This window comes from Chiroxiphia lanceolata, chromosome 9, assembly GCF_009829145.1.
Source record: "Chiroxiphia lanceolata isolate bChiLan1 chromosome 9, bChiLan1.pri, whole genome shotgun sequence".
Lineage (NCBI taxonomy): Eukaryota > Metazoa > Chordata > Aves > Passeriformes > Pipridae > Chiroxiphia > Chiroxiphia lanceolata.
In genome coordinates this window covers 30,393,442-30,411,966 of record NC_045645.1, presented here as the reverse complement: position 1 = coordinate 30,411,966, position 18,525 = coordinate 30,393,442, and the positions used below count along the sequence as shown (strand labels likewise).

The 18,525-nt window shown below is 46.1% G+C and overlaps 1 protein-coding gene across 2 annotated transcripts in view; it reads right to left on the bottom strand.

Annotated features, from left to right (window-relative positions):
• The window catches only part of NIBAN1 (niban apoptosis regulator 1), an 84,567-nt gene that overhangs the window by 23,808 nt on the left and 42,234 nt on the right, over positions 1–18,525 (bottom strand). For both annotated transcript variants that reach the window (XM_032696256.1, XM_032696257.1), the window contains 4 exons: positions 7,333–7,463; positions 5,788–5,919; positions 4,948–5,062; positions 3,298–3,465 (listed from right to left, as the gene is read on the bottom strand). In XM_032696256.1, coding sequence (XP_032552147.1) covers positions 3,298–3,465; positions 4,948–5,062; positions 5,788–5,919; positions 7,333–7,463 — 546 coding nt within the window. The remainder of the gene's footprint in view (positions 1–3,297; positions 3,466–4,947; positions 5,063–5,787; positions 5,920–7,332; positions 7,464–18,525) is intronic.

The window sequence follows — 18,525 nt, the reverse complement described above, 5'->3', positions numbered from 1 at the left end:
CCACATCTCACCTGGGAGTAATTAGTTTCCTCCACACTCCACCTCAACTCAAACACAGCCTCTTTAAAAACCTGAGGAGTTTTAAACCTAAGCATTACATAAAATCCTACACGGATGGAGGTCTGTCCTCCAGGGACATTTGGGAAGAACAGGCTCCCTGGAAGCAGTTCCTCTCTATCCAGCCCTCTCTGAGTACCAGGGCAGCCAGGCCAGGTCCTGGTGCCCATCAGTTTGTTGGGGTTCCTCTGCTGCTCCCTGGGCACTTGTGTTTTCATTAATTAGCCTTTAATCACAGATTTAAAAGCCTTTGATCCACATATTCGATCAATAATAAAGGAAATCATTGTCTCCTCCAACTGCCAAGCCCCCATCAATGAGTACAAAGGACAAACACAGCAGGAGCACTGGGAGGGGAATGACAGGAAAACTTGCCACCCATACATCTGAATCCCATTTCCAAGCGGTGCTCTGTGAATCCAAAGGCTTTTGTTCTGACCAGAAATCCCAGAAATACAGGCTGGGCTGGCTATTGGTACCAGAGGGACTCCAAAGAGAGGGAAGAGCTGAATGCCAGGGCGGCTCCCAGCGCAGGACCACACGCTGGGTCACTCCAGCTCTGCTGGGCGGGACAGTGGGGCCGACTCTGCTTCCTGGGGAAAAACACACTGGACCCCAAAACTCCTCCAAGGCCCTGCCTAAAGCCCAGGGGGATTCGTTCCTTTCCAGGAGGGGCAGATTACAGCAAGGACAGAAAGGCAACTTCTGATCAGACATTACATCTGTCTTTGTCCTGCCCTTGCCAAATCTCCCCTGGCAAAAGTGAACTCTCTTTCAGAAAACGGGGGGTGAGTGCTGCCTTGGCTGGTGCCCTTTATCCCACTGAATCACATTCCACAATTGAACTCGAAGGGTTTTTCACATTTCTGCTTTCTTTTCAAGTTTCTTAAATAAAAACACACAGCCAAAGTTTACATCACAATCCTCGCTACCCCCGGTACTGCTGCATGTGCCTGTAACTTTGTCAGATCGTTCACACACCCGTTTTTTGTCAGCAGAATTCTTTGCAAATAAGCCTTTAAAAAGTATTAATAAAGTCATGTTTTTCAGTCATGTGAGAATGAATATAAATCAATATGAAGACCTTGGAAAAAGAAGTTCACTCCCAGGGCAGAGTTCAGGTTACTGGGGTGCTTGTCTGTGATCATTTTTCCACTTGCAACACCTAAGTCTCCAGGAGATGATATAACTCCAAGAAATCCAGAAAATATGGGCTCCTGTTTCCTTGTCAGCTGTTAAATCCCTTTTCCTAGTGTAACAGTAGGTCCTAATCCAGACTGTCTTTTTCTATTAATCACCCTGTTGGGCAGAAATACTGAGGCAGAGAGGATGAGCCTTGAGGAAGGCACTGGGATGTCACTAAGCATCTTCTGTCAGATCAAAACTTGACCACAGGAAAAGCTGAGAGGGATAAATCCTGGAACAGATGCACAAATGAGCAATAGCTGAGCCATATGAAATATAATAAAGTGCAGACTTGCAGGCTTTGGAGATGGAAAGGACCTATTAGGTCATCTAAATCCAGCTTTTGCCAATTCAGGATTGGCCCCTAGAGTGATGTGCTGAACTTTATGAAAAAACCCAGGCTGCCAAAAGCTTTGTCAAGCCTGTTACACTTTGCTCCAGGAGAGAAATGAAAAACCCCAACCAAAGACCTAAAGAACAGGCTTCAAGTCATGGAGTGCCAGGAAAACTTGATTGTGTCTCCATCTCTTTACCAAGCCTTGATGAGGAACCAAGTCCAGAGGACTTTCATCCTGTACAACTGCCACAGCTAAAACCAGGCTCACCAGAACTGAAAGCCACAGAGCCAGGCTTTGCCCTCACGTTCCTCCAACAGCTCCACAGAGAATATTCACTGAGGCTCAAGCTACTTGGAGGTGCCAAGTGAAGGCCTGTTCCTTTCACACTGCTGCCTCCAGCCTCTGTTCATCCAGCCAGGAAATGGTATCTGGAGCTGCTTGCTCTGGGAGGCTCCCAGAGCCAGGAGGACACACTGTGTCACCACCTCCAGCAGGGCTGGAAAGGAGCTGGGGACGGGGAGTACAGAGTGTGAGGGTGGGGACCAGGAATCCTGGGAAGAAGCACCTGCCACCAACCACCCCTGAGACCACACACATCTTAAGAAACTACCCAGAAACGCAGTCCTGTGTGTTTTCATCATGGGAATGGAGTCCTGCCGGAGACCAGGAATGCCTTTGGCAGTGGAGACAAGGGAGAAGAGATGGCAGCCGAGAAGGATCCGTGGAGGACAGTGGGAAACAGCTGTCTGAGGGAAATGGGGTGAAGCTGATGGCCAGGACACTAAAGTGACAGCTAAAAAACATCCACTGGGAGCCACTTCTGTAAGTACCAGGGGCTGTTCACACACTGCAGTCACAGCTCATTCCTCTACAAGCACAGGCTTCGGGCCCAAGGAGCTGAGACTGCTGGAGAAGTTTCTGAGTGTTCCCATCTCCCACCAAGGGCAGCAAGAGCAGATGGGACTCAAAAGTGACACTAAAGGCATGGAGGAGCCTGGAGACAGGTGGGGGAACTAGGGCAGCTGAAAAGCATTTCTTTTTCTGAAGGATCCAACTCATCCAATTTTATGGGAGCAAGGTTTTTATAACCCTAGCAAGCCACAACTTTGGTTTGTTTTTTTTTTTTTTTAATTTCTCTAGTCTAACATACTCAGAAAGTGAGATTTAAAATTTCTCTTTGTGCAAACAACCCATACTGTGTCTTACACACCATTCACAAACCAGTTCCACGGTTTAAGCATGGATGGGGCCTGAGCTGCCACGAAACACCTGCAGAAAGGCCAAGCGTTGGATCACAGGTGATACAACACCACAGAAACGTCCTGGGAGACTACACTCCCTCCACACTGTACAACCTGCTCTCCCATATGGCACATGGTGGGATCGTTGGGGTGTCCTGTACAGGGCCATGAGATGGACTCGATGATCTCTGTGTGTCCCCTCCAACTCAGGGCATTCTGTGATTTTATGATTTATGATTCTGGATCTGGGATGAATTTGTCAAGCTTGCAAACACAGGGAGGGTGTCCTGTGCCACTTTTAGTAAACATCTCTTATAATTTTGTATCCTCATACTGGATTTAGATGGACTGACAGAGAGAGCAATTCCCATGTTCTCTAGCCAAGCTCACTTCACTGCACCCCAATCCCCCCTAACTGTGCTCCCAGCAGAGCAGGAAGCAGGGTTACACTGACTCATCCCTCGGGGTGCACTCACCGTGGTTGGAGTGTCTCACACAGTCCCCCAGCACGGCGCTGAACTCCCTCTGGGCTCCGGGCTCCGGGAAGCAGAAGTAGCTGTGCCGGGCAAAGGGCTGCCACAGGAACACCGGGAACTCCTTCGGGAGCTGCACAAAGGCTGGACCCACCTCCTTCTCACTCGACCCTGCACAAAAACACACCCCATTGGAAAGCTGCCCATTTATTGGGGTGGTTGGCTCCTCTCTAGACCTTTGCTAGAGGGAAGCATGAGACAGGAAAAAATCAAGTCTGCTTCCCAATCCAAGCATTTGGACATGGAGGGCAGGGGGACACGGCCGGGATGGGCACACTCAGCAGGCACCAAACACCCCGCCACCTTACACCACAGCAACATGGCAGCCTCTTGCTGTGTGTCCAAGGTGGCCAAAAACTACACAGTCGTGGTAAAATTCCAAAGAAATTATTTCACTGGATTGCAGCTGCTGGGGAAACGGTTTTCACAGCAAGTGAGGAAGTCAGTGTGGGCAGCTCTGGTCTCTGCCACAGAAAGACCATATAGGAGCATATGGACTTCCATGTAGGAACAAACTGCATTAAACTATGTTGGAACAGCAGTGCTTCCCTTGGCTCCAGGGTTTCAAACACACCTGCACTTAAGAACTGTCCCTTCGAGCCCTTGTGGGTGAAGCAAAGAAAGCACCAAGTACCTCCAGTTCCCACCTGCCCTGAGTCTCTGTGAGTCCCTGTGCACAGGAGCTGCTGGACAACACATTTAGGGGTGACCAAACCCCATCCCGGGTCACTGCTGTGCTTTGAGAGCCCAGACACAGGAGGGTCATCTCAGAAGGTCTTCAGCATCACACAGAAAGGGAAAGGGGGCATAAAACTCTTAACTGAGGCCCTCTTTTTTAGAAGGGAGAGCCATGGGAAGCCCACAAACAGCCTCAGGATGCTCCATGTTGCTCAATCCCAACTGCTACTGAGCTGTGGTGACACACAGAGGACACCCCCAAGCCCCTCTGACCACCCCATGCCTTGGGAAAGGGTGTAAGGGGGCACCTCCCAACAGTTGTAACTTTAAGTAGGATGAGACAGGACTTAAAAAATAAATCCTTGTCTTCATGGTACCCTCATCCCTTTCATTACATGGCATTCCACTGTCCAAATCTGATTCTGCCACATGAAATCTGCTCCCTGAAAGCCTGAATTTTCTCTGTCTTTGTGCAGTGGGGGTAGGCAGGACCACAGCAGTTCCCATCCAAGAAACAACAAACTCAGCAGCAGCAGCAGCAGCAACCTTCCTGCCCTCTCTGTGGGACTCATTATCAGCTGTGAGTCAACACAGGCAGCTGGCATCTAAAAATGGAAACAAATAAACCAGGAATATTAACAAAGCCCGGGAACAATGGTGGTGTGGTTCCTGCCCTGCTTCTGCACAGCTTCCATGGCTTTGTGCCGGGATGATGGGAAGAAAGGGAGTCTGCATTTCTCTGAATGTCAGCTTAGAGCACCTTCTGTGTTCATCCACCCTGGAGCTGTTCTCTGACTTGGGAAAAGGGCTGTGGGCATCTTCTGCTGCCCTGTTTTAATGTGGAGCCTGAAAGCCTTCCCAGAAGAGGGAACAGAATAAGGAACAGAGCCTGGGTTTTGGCAACTCAGGGCTTACCCACAGGATCTGGAAAATGTTTATCAGACAGCAAATTGTAATCTTCTTCTGAAGTCAGCACTTTGCCTCCTGCAGGAACAACATGATATTTAGGGCTGGCTCCTTTCTGGTAGGCCTGGAAAATCAAGAAAGAGGGAGTATCATGAAACAGAGGAGAGGGAAAACATAAAATACACAACTCATTGACAAAGCCAGGAGTTATTCTCCACGATCCTTGTGGGTCCCTTCCAACTCAGGATATTCTGTGATTTTAATGCATGGGGGTATTCCCAAAAGAGAAAATCGTTTCGTCAGGCTGAATTCTGGATATGTTGCCTACACATGTCAAATCTAAAACACAGTTAAATATAAAAAACATGTTTGAAAATACCCTCTAAGTGCTTATGTGCTGTGGGGAAGAGTCAGGGACGGAAGGGAGGGGAAAAGGATCGGATTTTCTCCTGAGCCCTCTTTGTTTGATTTGTCAGCCAGGACTAGTTTGACTGTGGCCAAATGAAAAACTTCCCTGTAGTCAACCTGAGGCCACTACTACTTTTAAGTAGCACAACTGCTACTTAAAATCCAACTGCAGGAGCAGAGGGTTGCATTACAGTGACACACAGATAAGAAGTGTTCTGGGACAGGCAGAGGAAGATTCACAGTGCTGTCAGAACGATTTGCTAGTTCTTGCACACATATATTGCCAAGGTTTTACCCTCAGCCATCCCCTTGGCAAGGCTGGAGCCACCGAGGACGAGGACAAGGCTTCATCCAGTACTGCTGAAGGAGAGGCAGCAGCAACTCCACCTGGCACCAGATTATTTGGGAATGGACAAGAACATCCAAGGAAAAAGCACTTACCTCCTTGGTCTCAAAGCAATCCACAGTGTAGTCATTTCTGATAACAACATATCTGTCCTTCCACTTCTTCAGATCCTCCGCGAAATGCAGCAGCTCTGCCTCGTACAAGACTGTCCCCGCTTCCCCTGGGGGCTGCAAAGACACTCTGTGAGCTCTGAGGCTGCTCTGGACCCCTGGCCAGTTGGAAGCTTTTATGCCTACATTTCCAGAAGGCTGCTACGAGAGCTCTGGAGCCTTCAAATGCTCTTTGGAGTCACAAACATCCCTCTGATTTGGGCAGATACTACATACACAAGCAAATTCTTGTAGCCTGAGCTGAGGAGGAAGCAGAAGAACTCTGCCTTCCAAAAATACCGCCAGATTTCTGAGACAGAGATGTGATTCTTTCAGCTGGCGTGCTGAATGCAAGACCTTAGAATCCTGGAATGGTTTGGGTGGAAAGGGACCTAAAAGATCACCTCATTCCAACCCGCTGCAAAATGACCTGTACTTCATGAACTCCCATTTTCCACTATGTCCTAAAAACATTTCACTGATGCAGCAAAGAGTTTTATTATAAAATAGTAAGTTGTTTCTCATTTCTCTGTAGCACTTTTGCATCTGTGCTCTAGTAACTGATACATATCTTGCTGAAAAACACAGCTCTTCTATTATCCCACCTCTTCCATCATCCCTCCTCTTACATCCCACCTCAGTGCTTTACCCGACTCGCTTCCAAAGCATTGGAAATTCATGATTGCCCATATGGCCAGAAAATTTAGATTTGTATCTTCTTAACATTGAAGGCTGTATTTTCCTCTAATAAAGAGACTTTTGTCTCTCTTTTTGTCTCTCCTCTAATAAAAACCAGCTTCCCATAGCTCATTCCACAGAGGGAATTATTGCCATCTTCCTCATGGAATCCTGAGCCGGGGATGAAAGGATTAATTATGTTTTCCTCTTCCCTGAATGTGTGATCTGTGTCCCTAGATTTTGCAGAACCTTGCAGTCCACTGGAAGCAAATAGTTTTGTCCAAGTGGCCAACTCTGTACCAGGAATTTCTGCCACAGATTTCCTCACACTACAATAAAACAACTAAACAAGATCAAAACAAACATGAATTTTCAAAAGTACAACTTGAAACCTGCACACAAACGTAACTTTTCCACCTCAAACTTAACTGAACCAAATCCAACATCTCCATGTGCATACTATTGTGTGAGCTTGCGTTACAGATAAGAAAACACATTTGTAAAATGCCACAGATGCACATTTATTATGTTTTCAACTACCCAATATAAGAAGCTGAAAGAACACTGTGCTTGTCTGTGTAGAAGCATTTAGATAACTTTGAAAACATGCTTTGGGTTGATTTTCAGAAGCTTTGAGTATCTGTGCCACTCTTACCTCTCCTTGAGGGCACTGAACGCAGGGAAGAACAAGAAAACCCAGTGCAGGCAGTGCCCGATAAACTTCCAGCTCACGTTTTTCACACATTACAACTTCTAAAGGTGCGATTTAAATAGCTAATGTGTTAATTATTCCACGCAGGAGAGCCTTCCTACCTTGGTTTTCAGGAAGCAGGACTGGGAATGCCGGTGCTGCTCCAGCTCCTCCTGCACGTGCCTGCAGAAGGCCACGGCGTACTGGCGTCGGTAGTGTGGGCTGAAGTTCTTGATGATGGCCTCTGTTTTTCCTGAAGCAGGAACAGAGATTTAAGTGTATTTCATGTATGTGGCTTCACAAACTGCAGTGCAGAACCAAAGCACTTATCCCCAGAGACCCAAAATTCTCCTCTTTGGAAAAGAGAAGTTTCGGCGTGACCTGATTGTGGCCTCCTGGTACCTGAAGGGGCTACAAGAAAGGTGGAGAGACACTCTGGGCAAGGGCTTGTAGTGACAGAACAAGGGGGAATGGCTTCCCACTGCTAGAGGGCAGGGTTAGATGGGAGATTGGGAAGAAATTCTTGGCTGTGAGGGTGGGGAGGCCCTGGCACAGGTTGCCCAGAGAAGCTGTGGCTGCCCCTGGATCCCTGGAAGTGTCCAAGGCCAGGTTGGACGGGGCTTGGAGCAACCTGGGCTAGTGGAAGGTGTCCCTGCCATGGGCAGGGGGTGGAACTGGATGGGCTTTAAGGTCCCTTCCCACCCAAACCATTCCATGAAAATCCTGCCCAAGGACCTCTTGCTGCACAAATCAGGAAACCCTCAGAGATGCACTCAGAGAGAATTTGTCCAGAAAAACACTGGGTTTGGGACACTGTTTTCCTTCTTAGAGTGAGCAAAACATACCCCAAATCCATTTCTCCAAGGAAAGCTGCCATCTGCCTCTCCCTGGGAAATGCTGCCACAGAGCCGCGGGGGTTCAAGGGCTGAAAGGGTTTTCAAAGCAAACCAATAATACTGGCTAATGTTCAGCCATATTAGCCAATTTTATCGCTTAGTGAGATTTTAAAGCTGACTCAAAGCCCTACAGATGATTCTTCTAGGCTTGGGTGCTGCAGTCTGGTCCTTGTTTTAGTGTAAACAGATACTCAGTCAGGCTGCAATAAACACCAACCTTGTATTGTCTCACTATAATCAAGATCTCATCAGTAGCAACAGCAGTGAACACACTGACAGTCTCATTTCTGAGAATCTTACAACAATTTGCAAGTAATTAACTCATTAACCCTCCCAAAGCAATAACGATGCTTTGCAGACAGAGAAGTGAAGCTAAAAGTTAAAGGCATGTGCATATATGGGACTCCAAAGAGTCTGTGGCAATGCAAACACCACCTGGGCTATGATCTAGAGAGCATCCCAAACACCCTGGATACTGGAGAGATCCCTTTCAAAAGAAAGGCATTAAGGAGCATCCTTGCCAAAGGGCTTTTTCTGAGCGTACAACAGAAAACTGTCATTTCACATCTTGAGCAATTTTGATGCTTTCCAAATTTCATTTTGTTCTGCTCGAGGAAAAAATACCAAATTCTCTGCATGAGACCAAAAAAAAAGGGTAGTTCCCAAACTAAGATTCCATGAGGTCTCTCTACAGACCCCTAAACCAGGAATGGCACTCGGCATTCCTGAAGGGCCAAAAAGGGGAACTGTGACATCCAGAGTTCTGGAAAAGCTGAACCACCTGCATCCTTTAAAGATATATACTACCTTACTGACAAACTCCTCCCAGCACTACCACCAGAAGGGATTCACTGGGAGTTTCCATGAGGTTTCTGGATTTTACAGCCTGGGCTGTGGGTCTGCAGCAGTTCCAGTGAGATCAGGGAGAGCTCTTGACAGATTTGCAGTTTCAAGCACAGTCCTTCTAAATTAACCACACAAAACTTCCTGCATTACTGCTGGTTTTACTGCCATTTCTCACAAAAACAAGAGCTTTAAATGCCAGTGCGGTTCCCAGAACATTCATGCCTTTTTTCTTCTTAAATAATTTTAAATATAGTCGAAAAAAGCAGAAAAGCCATGGATCATACCATGAGATTTTATGGGAGAAAGTGCACAGGATGCCGTGGTCCAAAACTCATCACATCTGGCTACCAATTTCCATTTTAAACCCCAAATATGTGTGGCTGAGTCTGCCATGGAAAACGAGTTAGTTTGCTAAGGAGTTCACAGAGATGGGCAATGGCAAGAGATTTTATAAGGTGCTTATTTCAGGTCCAGCTCTGATTTTCTCCTCATGTAGGACATTAGCAGAATGGTAATTTCATCCATCCAGAGAACCACATTTTTTAATTATGCCAGAGATTATTGCCCAGAGAAGCTGTGGCTGCCCCATCCCTGAAATGTCCAAGGCCAGGTTGGATGGGGCTTGGAGCAACCTGGGACAGTGGAAGGTGTCCCTGCCCATGGCAGGGGTGGGACTGGATGGGCTTTGAGGTCCCTTGAAACCCAAACCACTCTGTGATTCTATGAATTATTCCATAATTTCCTGGCACAGATGTGCAGGCAGAAGAAAAAGCTACAAAATGGACACGACCTTTCATTCCAGCCACTCCTGGGTAACCAGCTCAGAGGGGTGACCTGGAGCTGCCTTCTTCTTAACCATCAATGGGATCGCTGCCTTCCACTAAGCTGGAAGCCCTTTTTGTCCCACTCCTGCCCCATTCCCATCACACACCATGATGGGAGACAGACCCAGTGCCCCCACGAGCCCGACTCGGACACACAGAGGGGACTGGGGCAGGGCTGGGGGGCAGAGCCCTGCCCAGCCATCAGTTATGGAACTTATGGAAGTCTGGCACACATTTACTGGTGGGACAGCACCGGGTGACAATCTGGACTCCAAACCTTCAGTTTTAAGACAGATTTTTGGAGACCTCCTGATTACAGGATGTGCTTGGGTATAATAGCAGGATATGGTGCTGCTGGAGCAGAAAATCCCAGCCCTTTAAAAACCAGCCTGCTCTGGGCAGAGGCATAAACTTATTCTCCAAATAAGGACAAAGCTTCCCCAAACCTTTTTTAGAGCATTTTTTCCCTCTGGTCCCAGCCAGCAGTAGGATGTTGTTGGCCCCGGCCCCGGTGGAGTTTCCTGCTCAGGGTTTGCCCCTATTTTCCACCGTGGCTTTTTCTTTTCCAGTTTGTAGTGGCCTCTTAACCTGTTGCAGAGGGCCCTGGGACACTGGACCTCATTTGACTACTGCCTGCATCCTGTAGTAAAAATTTGTAGAGGAAGTGGGACAAAGAACAGAATTCTGGTGTTGGGAAAAAACTTCCAACAATCACAGGAAATATCTGTAATTTTTGCAACAGTCTTTCAATGATGGCTAAATGGCCTCAGAAGTGTGAGCCTTCACTGTCAACATTGCTTAGATCAGCTTGAAGGACAATGACTAAAGAGAAAGGAACTCTGCAATTCATAATATATATTTGAGATATGTGACACTGATGTCATTTTTATGTGCAGACTATGATCAACCAAAATATGAATCGAGGAGCAAATGTTTCAGGCCTTTTCTTCCAGTCTTTGCACTACTTGTTCCAAAGGACTTCTGCATTAAAAATACTCCTCCCTCTTAAAATTAGAAGAAAAGTTTATTTAAAGAGACTGTGGGTGGCACCACACAAGGACCTGGCAGTGCTTGGCTCGACAGGAATCTCAGCACTACCTGGGGGTGGGAAGAGAAGTGGACGGACCCTTGAGCCATTGTTCACCCATGGATCTTTAAACTCTTTTGGTTTACAGAAGATAAAAATACACTATCTGAAAATAAACACCATGGAAACAGACATGAGTAACAGAAACTCTTCCCATGAAATGATAACATGGGGCAACTAGAGATAAAATACTCCAGGGCAGTTGAAAAATGAGTTCCCCTAATTCTTTTCCAAATTTAGTGTGGCTGGCTTAGTCAGGGCTGTTTATATGGAGCAAGGCCAACCTTCCCACTTGGTTGGTCTGGCAACGGCACAGCTGCAGCCTGTACAACTGGGATGTGAACCCCAGCAGCTAGGATGTTTATCCCAGGAGAATGCAGAGCTTGGTCAGCTCCAGGAGAAGCCTCCATGCAACCTCCTGGTTCTGTGCAGGGACGGGAACTGGACTCAGTCATCCCTGTGGTTCCCTTCCAACTCGGGGTATTCTGCCATTCCATGAACCAAAATTACCAACAGGGAAGACAACAGTGGTGGAGATGGAAGGATTTCTGTCAAATTAATGTGCTGAGGGTCCATTCCCTCTTTGTTGAGGGTTTAGATCCTGCTCCAGAACAAACCTTGCTGATGCTTCATGATGCATCTCCTGTTCTGCAGCACAAGTTACAATATGTCTTTTGAGACTAAAAACAAATGTCACTGTGCTGAGAAACAAGAAACAACTACCACTCATCCCTCTGGAAATCAGTAATCATCCCTCAGATTGGTTTCTTCTTGCTTTCCCACTGCCTTTGACCTTCTTAGCTATGTGACACCTTGCTGGACACTTGTATGGAACTCCCAAGCATCAGCCCCCCAGCATGACCTCAAATACACGACTTTTCAGTGTGGGTGTCACTGCTTGGACTGAAATAAACTGAAATATAACTTTAAAAAGCAAGGGCAGTCTTTGGCAAGTGCTCCCAGGAAATCCTGCTGGTCTTTCCACTGGCTTCCAGCCTGGTGGCACAGCCACGTGCAGCCCGGACAGCTCGCCCTGCCACACTTCACTGCTCTCAACAACACGTTGCCAAGTGGCCAGGATAGAGGCAGGGCAGGGAACTTCAGGAAAAAAGGCCAGAAAACAATAATGTCTTGGCTGGCATGGAGGAGAGAGATTGCTCACCCACACCTGAGCCACTTGGAAGTTAAGGATGGAAAGAAGCGAGGACTTGCCACAAAAGTTATTATTTCACTTAAATATTGGTGTTTGGTAGTAAGATGACCCTTCCAAGAGCAGCAAGATGATCATGTCCCTTTCTCTTCATAGCACAATTGCTTGCACTCATCACTTTTTGGAAGGGGTTTCAAAAAAACACCATGACCAGTGATACAGATCCCTTTGGAGGGCTGGGGGATATATATTTTTAAACTATTTATGCCCCTTGGAAAACACACTTTGTTCCCCAGGGGACATGAACTGTAAAAAGGTAAATTATTTGCCATATTGAAGCAAATCCTAGACAAAATAAAACCTAAAAGAAATAAGCATTGTGTGTGCTGAGTGTCAGTACATCCAGCACTTCTAACAAGTGAAGTGGTGAGACAGAACAGGAACAAATCACTTTACCTTTGTTTTCTTCCACCAAGCCACAATCACAGTTGTCAGAAATCAATGTAAAATGATCAGCTGATCATACTCACATGGTGCTTCACCAGCCAGGATGGAACCCACAACTGGGGACATGCTTTAAGTGATAAACTGTAAACTTTACTGTGTGCCTTGATGTTATACAGCAAATTCAGCACTGAGAGCTTAGAAATTACTATCCATCCATCCTTCATTCTACGTCCATAATCTGATTCTCATGGCCCTTCAAGGCAGCAGCAAAATGAGCTAACAAACTAATTTCAGTGTTCAGCTCACGGGCCAACTTCATCCCAAGTCTGAGTCAAACAGAACCTTTGATGGAGGTAAACATCTCAGATTGCAGATGCTCCCCCTGAGCCCTGGGAAAGTAATTCCCTTTGGCATATCCTGACAGTGCCCATCACCTCCCAGTGCTCTGGGACATGGAACAGTGGACCAGGAATTACCAGCAGCTGGTTCCCTCTTTCCTACAGTGGAGTACTTACAATACCACCCAGAAACTGTTTAAAAGTAAAGTGCTCCCAGACTTTACCTCCATGTCCAGGGAGGCAATATAAACCTCTCTCTTTGTTGCTGGAAGCAGAGCTCAGTTTCATCTTTATTTATAAAACAGTATTTCGATTACTCCTGAGTCAGGACTCAATACCCGTTCTGACAAAAAAGGAGGGCAGACTCAAATCCCAGGCTCTGATTTGGCTGGATCACCTCTCCACAGGTTTGTCTGCACTCAGCCAAGCCAAGTTCTCCAGTGAAGCCACCCCTATTCCCCAGAAAGGAACGTGTGGTTTGCACCTGATAAAATACCCTAACCAATTATTTAATCTCAGCTTGTTTTCTGTTAATGGAGGCTGCTCTTATCAAAAATTTACAATGCTGTAACTACCCAGGCCCAAATCATCAGCTGGCAACACAGCCACTGAGTGACACTGGCACAATTCCTGTCAGTCACCCTAAACAGTGCACAGGAGAGGATAACACCCATCACCCCCATCATCCTCTGATTAAATCTCAGCAATAAGCAAGATTGGGTGCTCAGTCCATCTTCTCTGTAGGAAGAAATCGATGCTGTCTTGTAAAAAAAACCAGATTTTCTCTCAAGTTTGTCAGCTGAGCCCGTGGGTGTGAAATCTGGGCTCCACCAGAAGCGAAACCTCTCTCTCACAGCAAACTAAACAAACACATTGGTAAGTTCATGGAAACTTGATCCACGGCAAAGGAGGTGCCAAAAATAACAGGCTCCATTCCAGCCTTGCAGATCTCCCTTGCTACAATTGTACCCAAGTGCTTTGCTCTTCCTGGAGCATTGTGCTAAATGAGGCTGGATTTTACACTGACATGGACAATTATCCCACAGATTCCATAGGTTTATATACTTATAGCGTTCCTCTCAGGCAACTTCAGGAGCATCCCATGCTTCAGAGGAAGCAGACAGACCTGAGTGAGACAGAGCTCATGCATTCTAAAAAAAAAGGAGGTTGTTTTCCCAAGAGTAGCTTGTGATTTAACAATGGAACTTGCTATTTGAAATTAATTCTGATTATTAGAAATGCAAAACTAAATGCAGAGCACTGATTCTGCGTAAACACAGACTGGCTCTTGGGTCAAATTCGACACTCAGTCCTACAGACAGCTTTGCTTTCCCCTTTTCCTGCCAGACCAGGGTGCACCTGGGTTTGCTATAACCTGGAACTCTCTGGAGGACATCTCCACTTCAACCATGCTGTTTCCATGCATCCTCCACAAGAAGCACATGATTCCCTCTCACTGCTCTACAGGTTGCCAGGGAATTTTATTTCAGATCAGCTGCAGTTGAGATGGAAATGCCCAGGGAAATGGATTTAGCATCAACCCACAACTGTCAAGCAACAGGCTGGGGTGGCACAGACCTCGTGCCCACTTGAAATGGAGGAGCTGCCTCCAGCAGGTACATCCACTCCTTCAACACCTGCACTTCATGCCAGCCCTGGGACAGCACATCCCCAGCTGCTTCATCCCTTCTCCCACACGGGTCACCTCTGGTGTGGGGGGAAAAGGATGGACAACCCCTCCAGACGGAGACGGGTCCTGCACGAGCAGCTCCACCAGCACTCAGAAGGGACAGAAACACCAGGAAGCCACTGGCAGTGTGATGGCCCCCCTAAACAGAGGGGTCTGGAGCAGGGGGCAGGGAAAACAATGGGAAGGAGTGAAACTTTAAGCTTCGAGTGCCTGAATTGTGAGCAGTGAGATCAGACACTCCTCTCTCACACAGCAGCAACCCTCCCGCTGCCCAGGCCTTACTGAGGGGAGAAGGAAGATCTCACCAGTTGCCTTTGCACTTCTGTCAGGCTAAAAAAGTCCTAATAATCATGAATTACATAAAGGCCAAAGCCCGTGGTTAATCAAGCTGAAACAAGCCCAACAAGCCCTTTATTGGTAATGGGGTGAGAAGCAGCAACGCTCTGTCTACAAACAACTACTCATGGCCACATCCAGCTAGATTATGGTCTGACAATACCTTCTTTATGAGCTTCTTTCAGAGCACCACGAGAACTAGGGACTTAATAAAACAAGTGAATCTAGTTCCTGGGGCTCACAAGGAGCTAAACTGCGTTCTGCAGTAAGTAAATTTGGGGATAGTCAATGGTTTTCAAGTTTTGGGGATTTTTTTAACTCCCTGAGCCACTAATGGGGTCACAGACACCAAGCATGTCCTGAGCAGCTTTCTCCAATCCAGATCTCAGCATCATGTTACATATCACAGTAGGTCACACAAATATATTTCTTGGGAACATTTAAACAGCTTTCAGAAAACATAAGCCAATGCTGCATCACCCTTTAAATCAGGATGATGTATTCCCTCTCCCCTCCCTTTCGGGTGACAGCAGCCAGTTACTCCACTGCCCAACCATCCCCAAGGCAAACTAACAAAAAAACATTGTCACACTGGAGAAACAGATAACAGAAAGAACCATCCTCATGACACTAGTGGAAGGTTTTTCTGAAAAAAAAAATATACATTTATACAAACACACACACCCTCAAAAGGTTAATGCTGTGCAATGCCTGGTGGGTGCTCATGTAGTTCATGAGAGACTTTTACTAATTTCTTTTTTCTTAATTACTTTGCCAAATTTTGCCATTCTACATGGCTCTATTACAAGATTACTCAGAGGATTATATGGCATTGGACATAGTTATGAGTACACACACACAAACACACACACACACACACACACACCTTTCCATGCAGTGCCTCATTTATGCTGAGGTTTCCTTACCTTAGCCTTCAATTCCCTTTATTCCCTTTGCATTCTCAGTCCTTTCAGCAGCAGTCTGGTGTAAGTCAGCCCAGATGGACTCCTCAGAGTCCAACGTTTCCCACAAAGCATCACTTTTTAAGCATTGTAGCAGAAGGTCATTATCCCATGGTAGGATCTTATTCCCTTTCTCTTCAACAAACACACAAACTCCACAAAATGGAAGGAGGCTACGTGTGGGTAACAAAAAGAGAATAAAGGTACCATCAGGTCCCCTTTCCTTCCAATTTTTCTGACCAAGTCTTAAGGTGTTTGGTTCTCTTTTGGCTCCCATACACTGAAAATGAATAAATATCATGATTTCCAAAGGATTTTCTGTGCAAAGCAAGGGTAAACTCAAGATTCGTCTCTGAACTAAGGTGAACAGAGGTCTCAAAGCATGGATGTTTATTTTGATGGCTTTCCAAGACCACAACCACGTCACTTCATTTTATCCCAGAAAATCCTTTCAGCCTCCCAGCTCCCCCTTGGTGCTCTGAACCCCGAAACACCAAGTGGGGAAATACACAGATTTGAACCCAAACAACTGGTACCATTCAGATGTTTGAAGCCCAAGGCCATACCCATGTCCCAGGTGTGCCAGCTGGGGCCATTTTCCAAACTAATCTGTTTTTCTTGGCTCGTGCCAACACCACCTCGCCCTGGTGCTCCGCAGGGCAGCAGCTGTGGAAGGGTGTTTGGAGGGGGACAAAGAGCCAACCCTTTGTAAAAACCAAGAATCAATTTTATTCCTCTTCCCCCTCTTTTAAAAGGGAATATTTATATATATATATATATATATGCATATATATATACACACATATATATGTAATATTAAGCTTCTAATAAAACTTTGTATTACAGGAAGAGGAATATGTAAAATGCAGCTCACACTCCAAGGAATTTTTTTACCCCACCTCCCAGTTTACACTGAGCTTGCCCAACAAAAATGGAATCATATTTCCTTCACAGTGCATTTTTATGCACTATTTCAGGCTCTCACTAATTCCATGTTATAATACTGAAATATGACTGCAAGAAAATTTAACTGTTGTCACAGCAAAACCCTGGGGGAGGACTTGCTTTAAAAAACTTAGAAGTTTGAGTGAAGCATCATTTCAAAATCTCCTTAACCTCACATATATTTTGTTGTTATGAGGCATCCCATGGTGACACAACGGGATCACTTCCTGATGCCACATGGACTGTGCTGCCATAAAGATGCCACAGGAGGAATTGTTCAAGGCTGACACAACCTGCAAGACAAAAATGCTCCACAGCACTACGCTGTGGTTAATCCTTCACCAAGACAATTTCTCCCTGCTGATAGTCTGCTCTCACATTCAGAAAAAATAAGATTATATCCTTAAACACATTTGCTAAATCTTTAGAAATGAGTGGATTAAAAAAGGATCACATTCACACTCTGCAGGAAATCCTGCCAAGCATTAAAGGGTCTATACTAATGCAACTGAAAGTCTCTCCTCTTAGAAACAAACCCTTCTCTACTGCTCCATGGATGATAATGTCTCCCAGAAGAACCACACTGTTCACTGGGGTTTTAATTCTGCAGAAGAGACAGGAGACAGTGCCTCATCCTGTGGGGGAGGTTTCTTCACATGGCTGCTAAAAAGTATCAATTAAGGTAAAGAGCTTAGAAGACAAGTGTGTAATTATGACATAAATCTGCTCACTCAATCCTGTGTAAAACAACCCAAAAAAAAAAAATCTGTTTTATTGTGAATAATATGGATGGGGAAAGGAAACTACATCTCTGTGATGCAACAGGTCAGCTTTGGAACTCAAGGTAGTGGAGGAACACCACGAAGTGGTACCAGCTCATCCACCACCTCCTACTTCAAAGCAGGTTTGGCACGCCTGGGACCTCTCAACATGGCAGTGGCCACCTGCCAGTGGCCTTCTTTTCCCTCTTTTCTCCCATCCAAAGTTGAGCAAGGCCATAATTAAGATGCCAGTACTTCCAAAGCACTTCTTTTACAGAAGGAAATGAAGTGATTTGAACATTTTTGGGGGGTTGGGTTTTTTTCCCCCAAAGCTAAAGGACCCGTTAATTAATCATTCCTTACTCGGCACAGTTTCTGCTTTAGATTCTTCTGGGTTAAAGCTGGTACCTGACTAATAGAAATATACTTTCTGCTAGCAAATCTAGAATAATTCCAGAAATTTTATCCTGAAAAGGGGTCAAGTAAAAATCCAAACATCCCCTAACTTTGTGCAGCTTCAGCAGTATCAAAGATGAAGGATTATCTTTGCATTCCCCACGTCTGCTCTCCTACAACCCATCAGTGCCAGCAATCCACATCACTAAAGGCACAAGAAACACCCCCAGGTCACAAGGTCATAGGTTAGAGGAATTTAAGGAAAAAGGGAAAAAGAAGAACTGTGCTCAGAAATAATTTGATATAAATGGCACAGAGGACACATACGAAGGAAGACCTTTATCTTACAGTCACTCCTGAGGGTTTCGGGTCTCTGTTCCAGCACGCTGTTCCAACAAAATAATTTATTTTCTTTCTCAGACTTCTGTTTTTAACCCCTAATTCAGAGAAAGGCCGAAGCCCCACTGAGTGTTTGCCTGCAGGCCCAGCCCCGGTGTGCCCTGCTGCCAGGGGAAGGGGTGACACACAGCTCTGCAGGTGGAGCCTCCCAGTCACCTCCTTCCCTCCATGGAGCTGGATTCACCAAGCTCCACTCCCAGCCAGCGCGATCCCGCTCTGTGATCCCGAGGGGTTACAT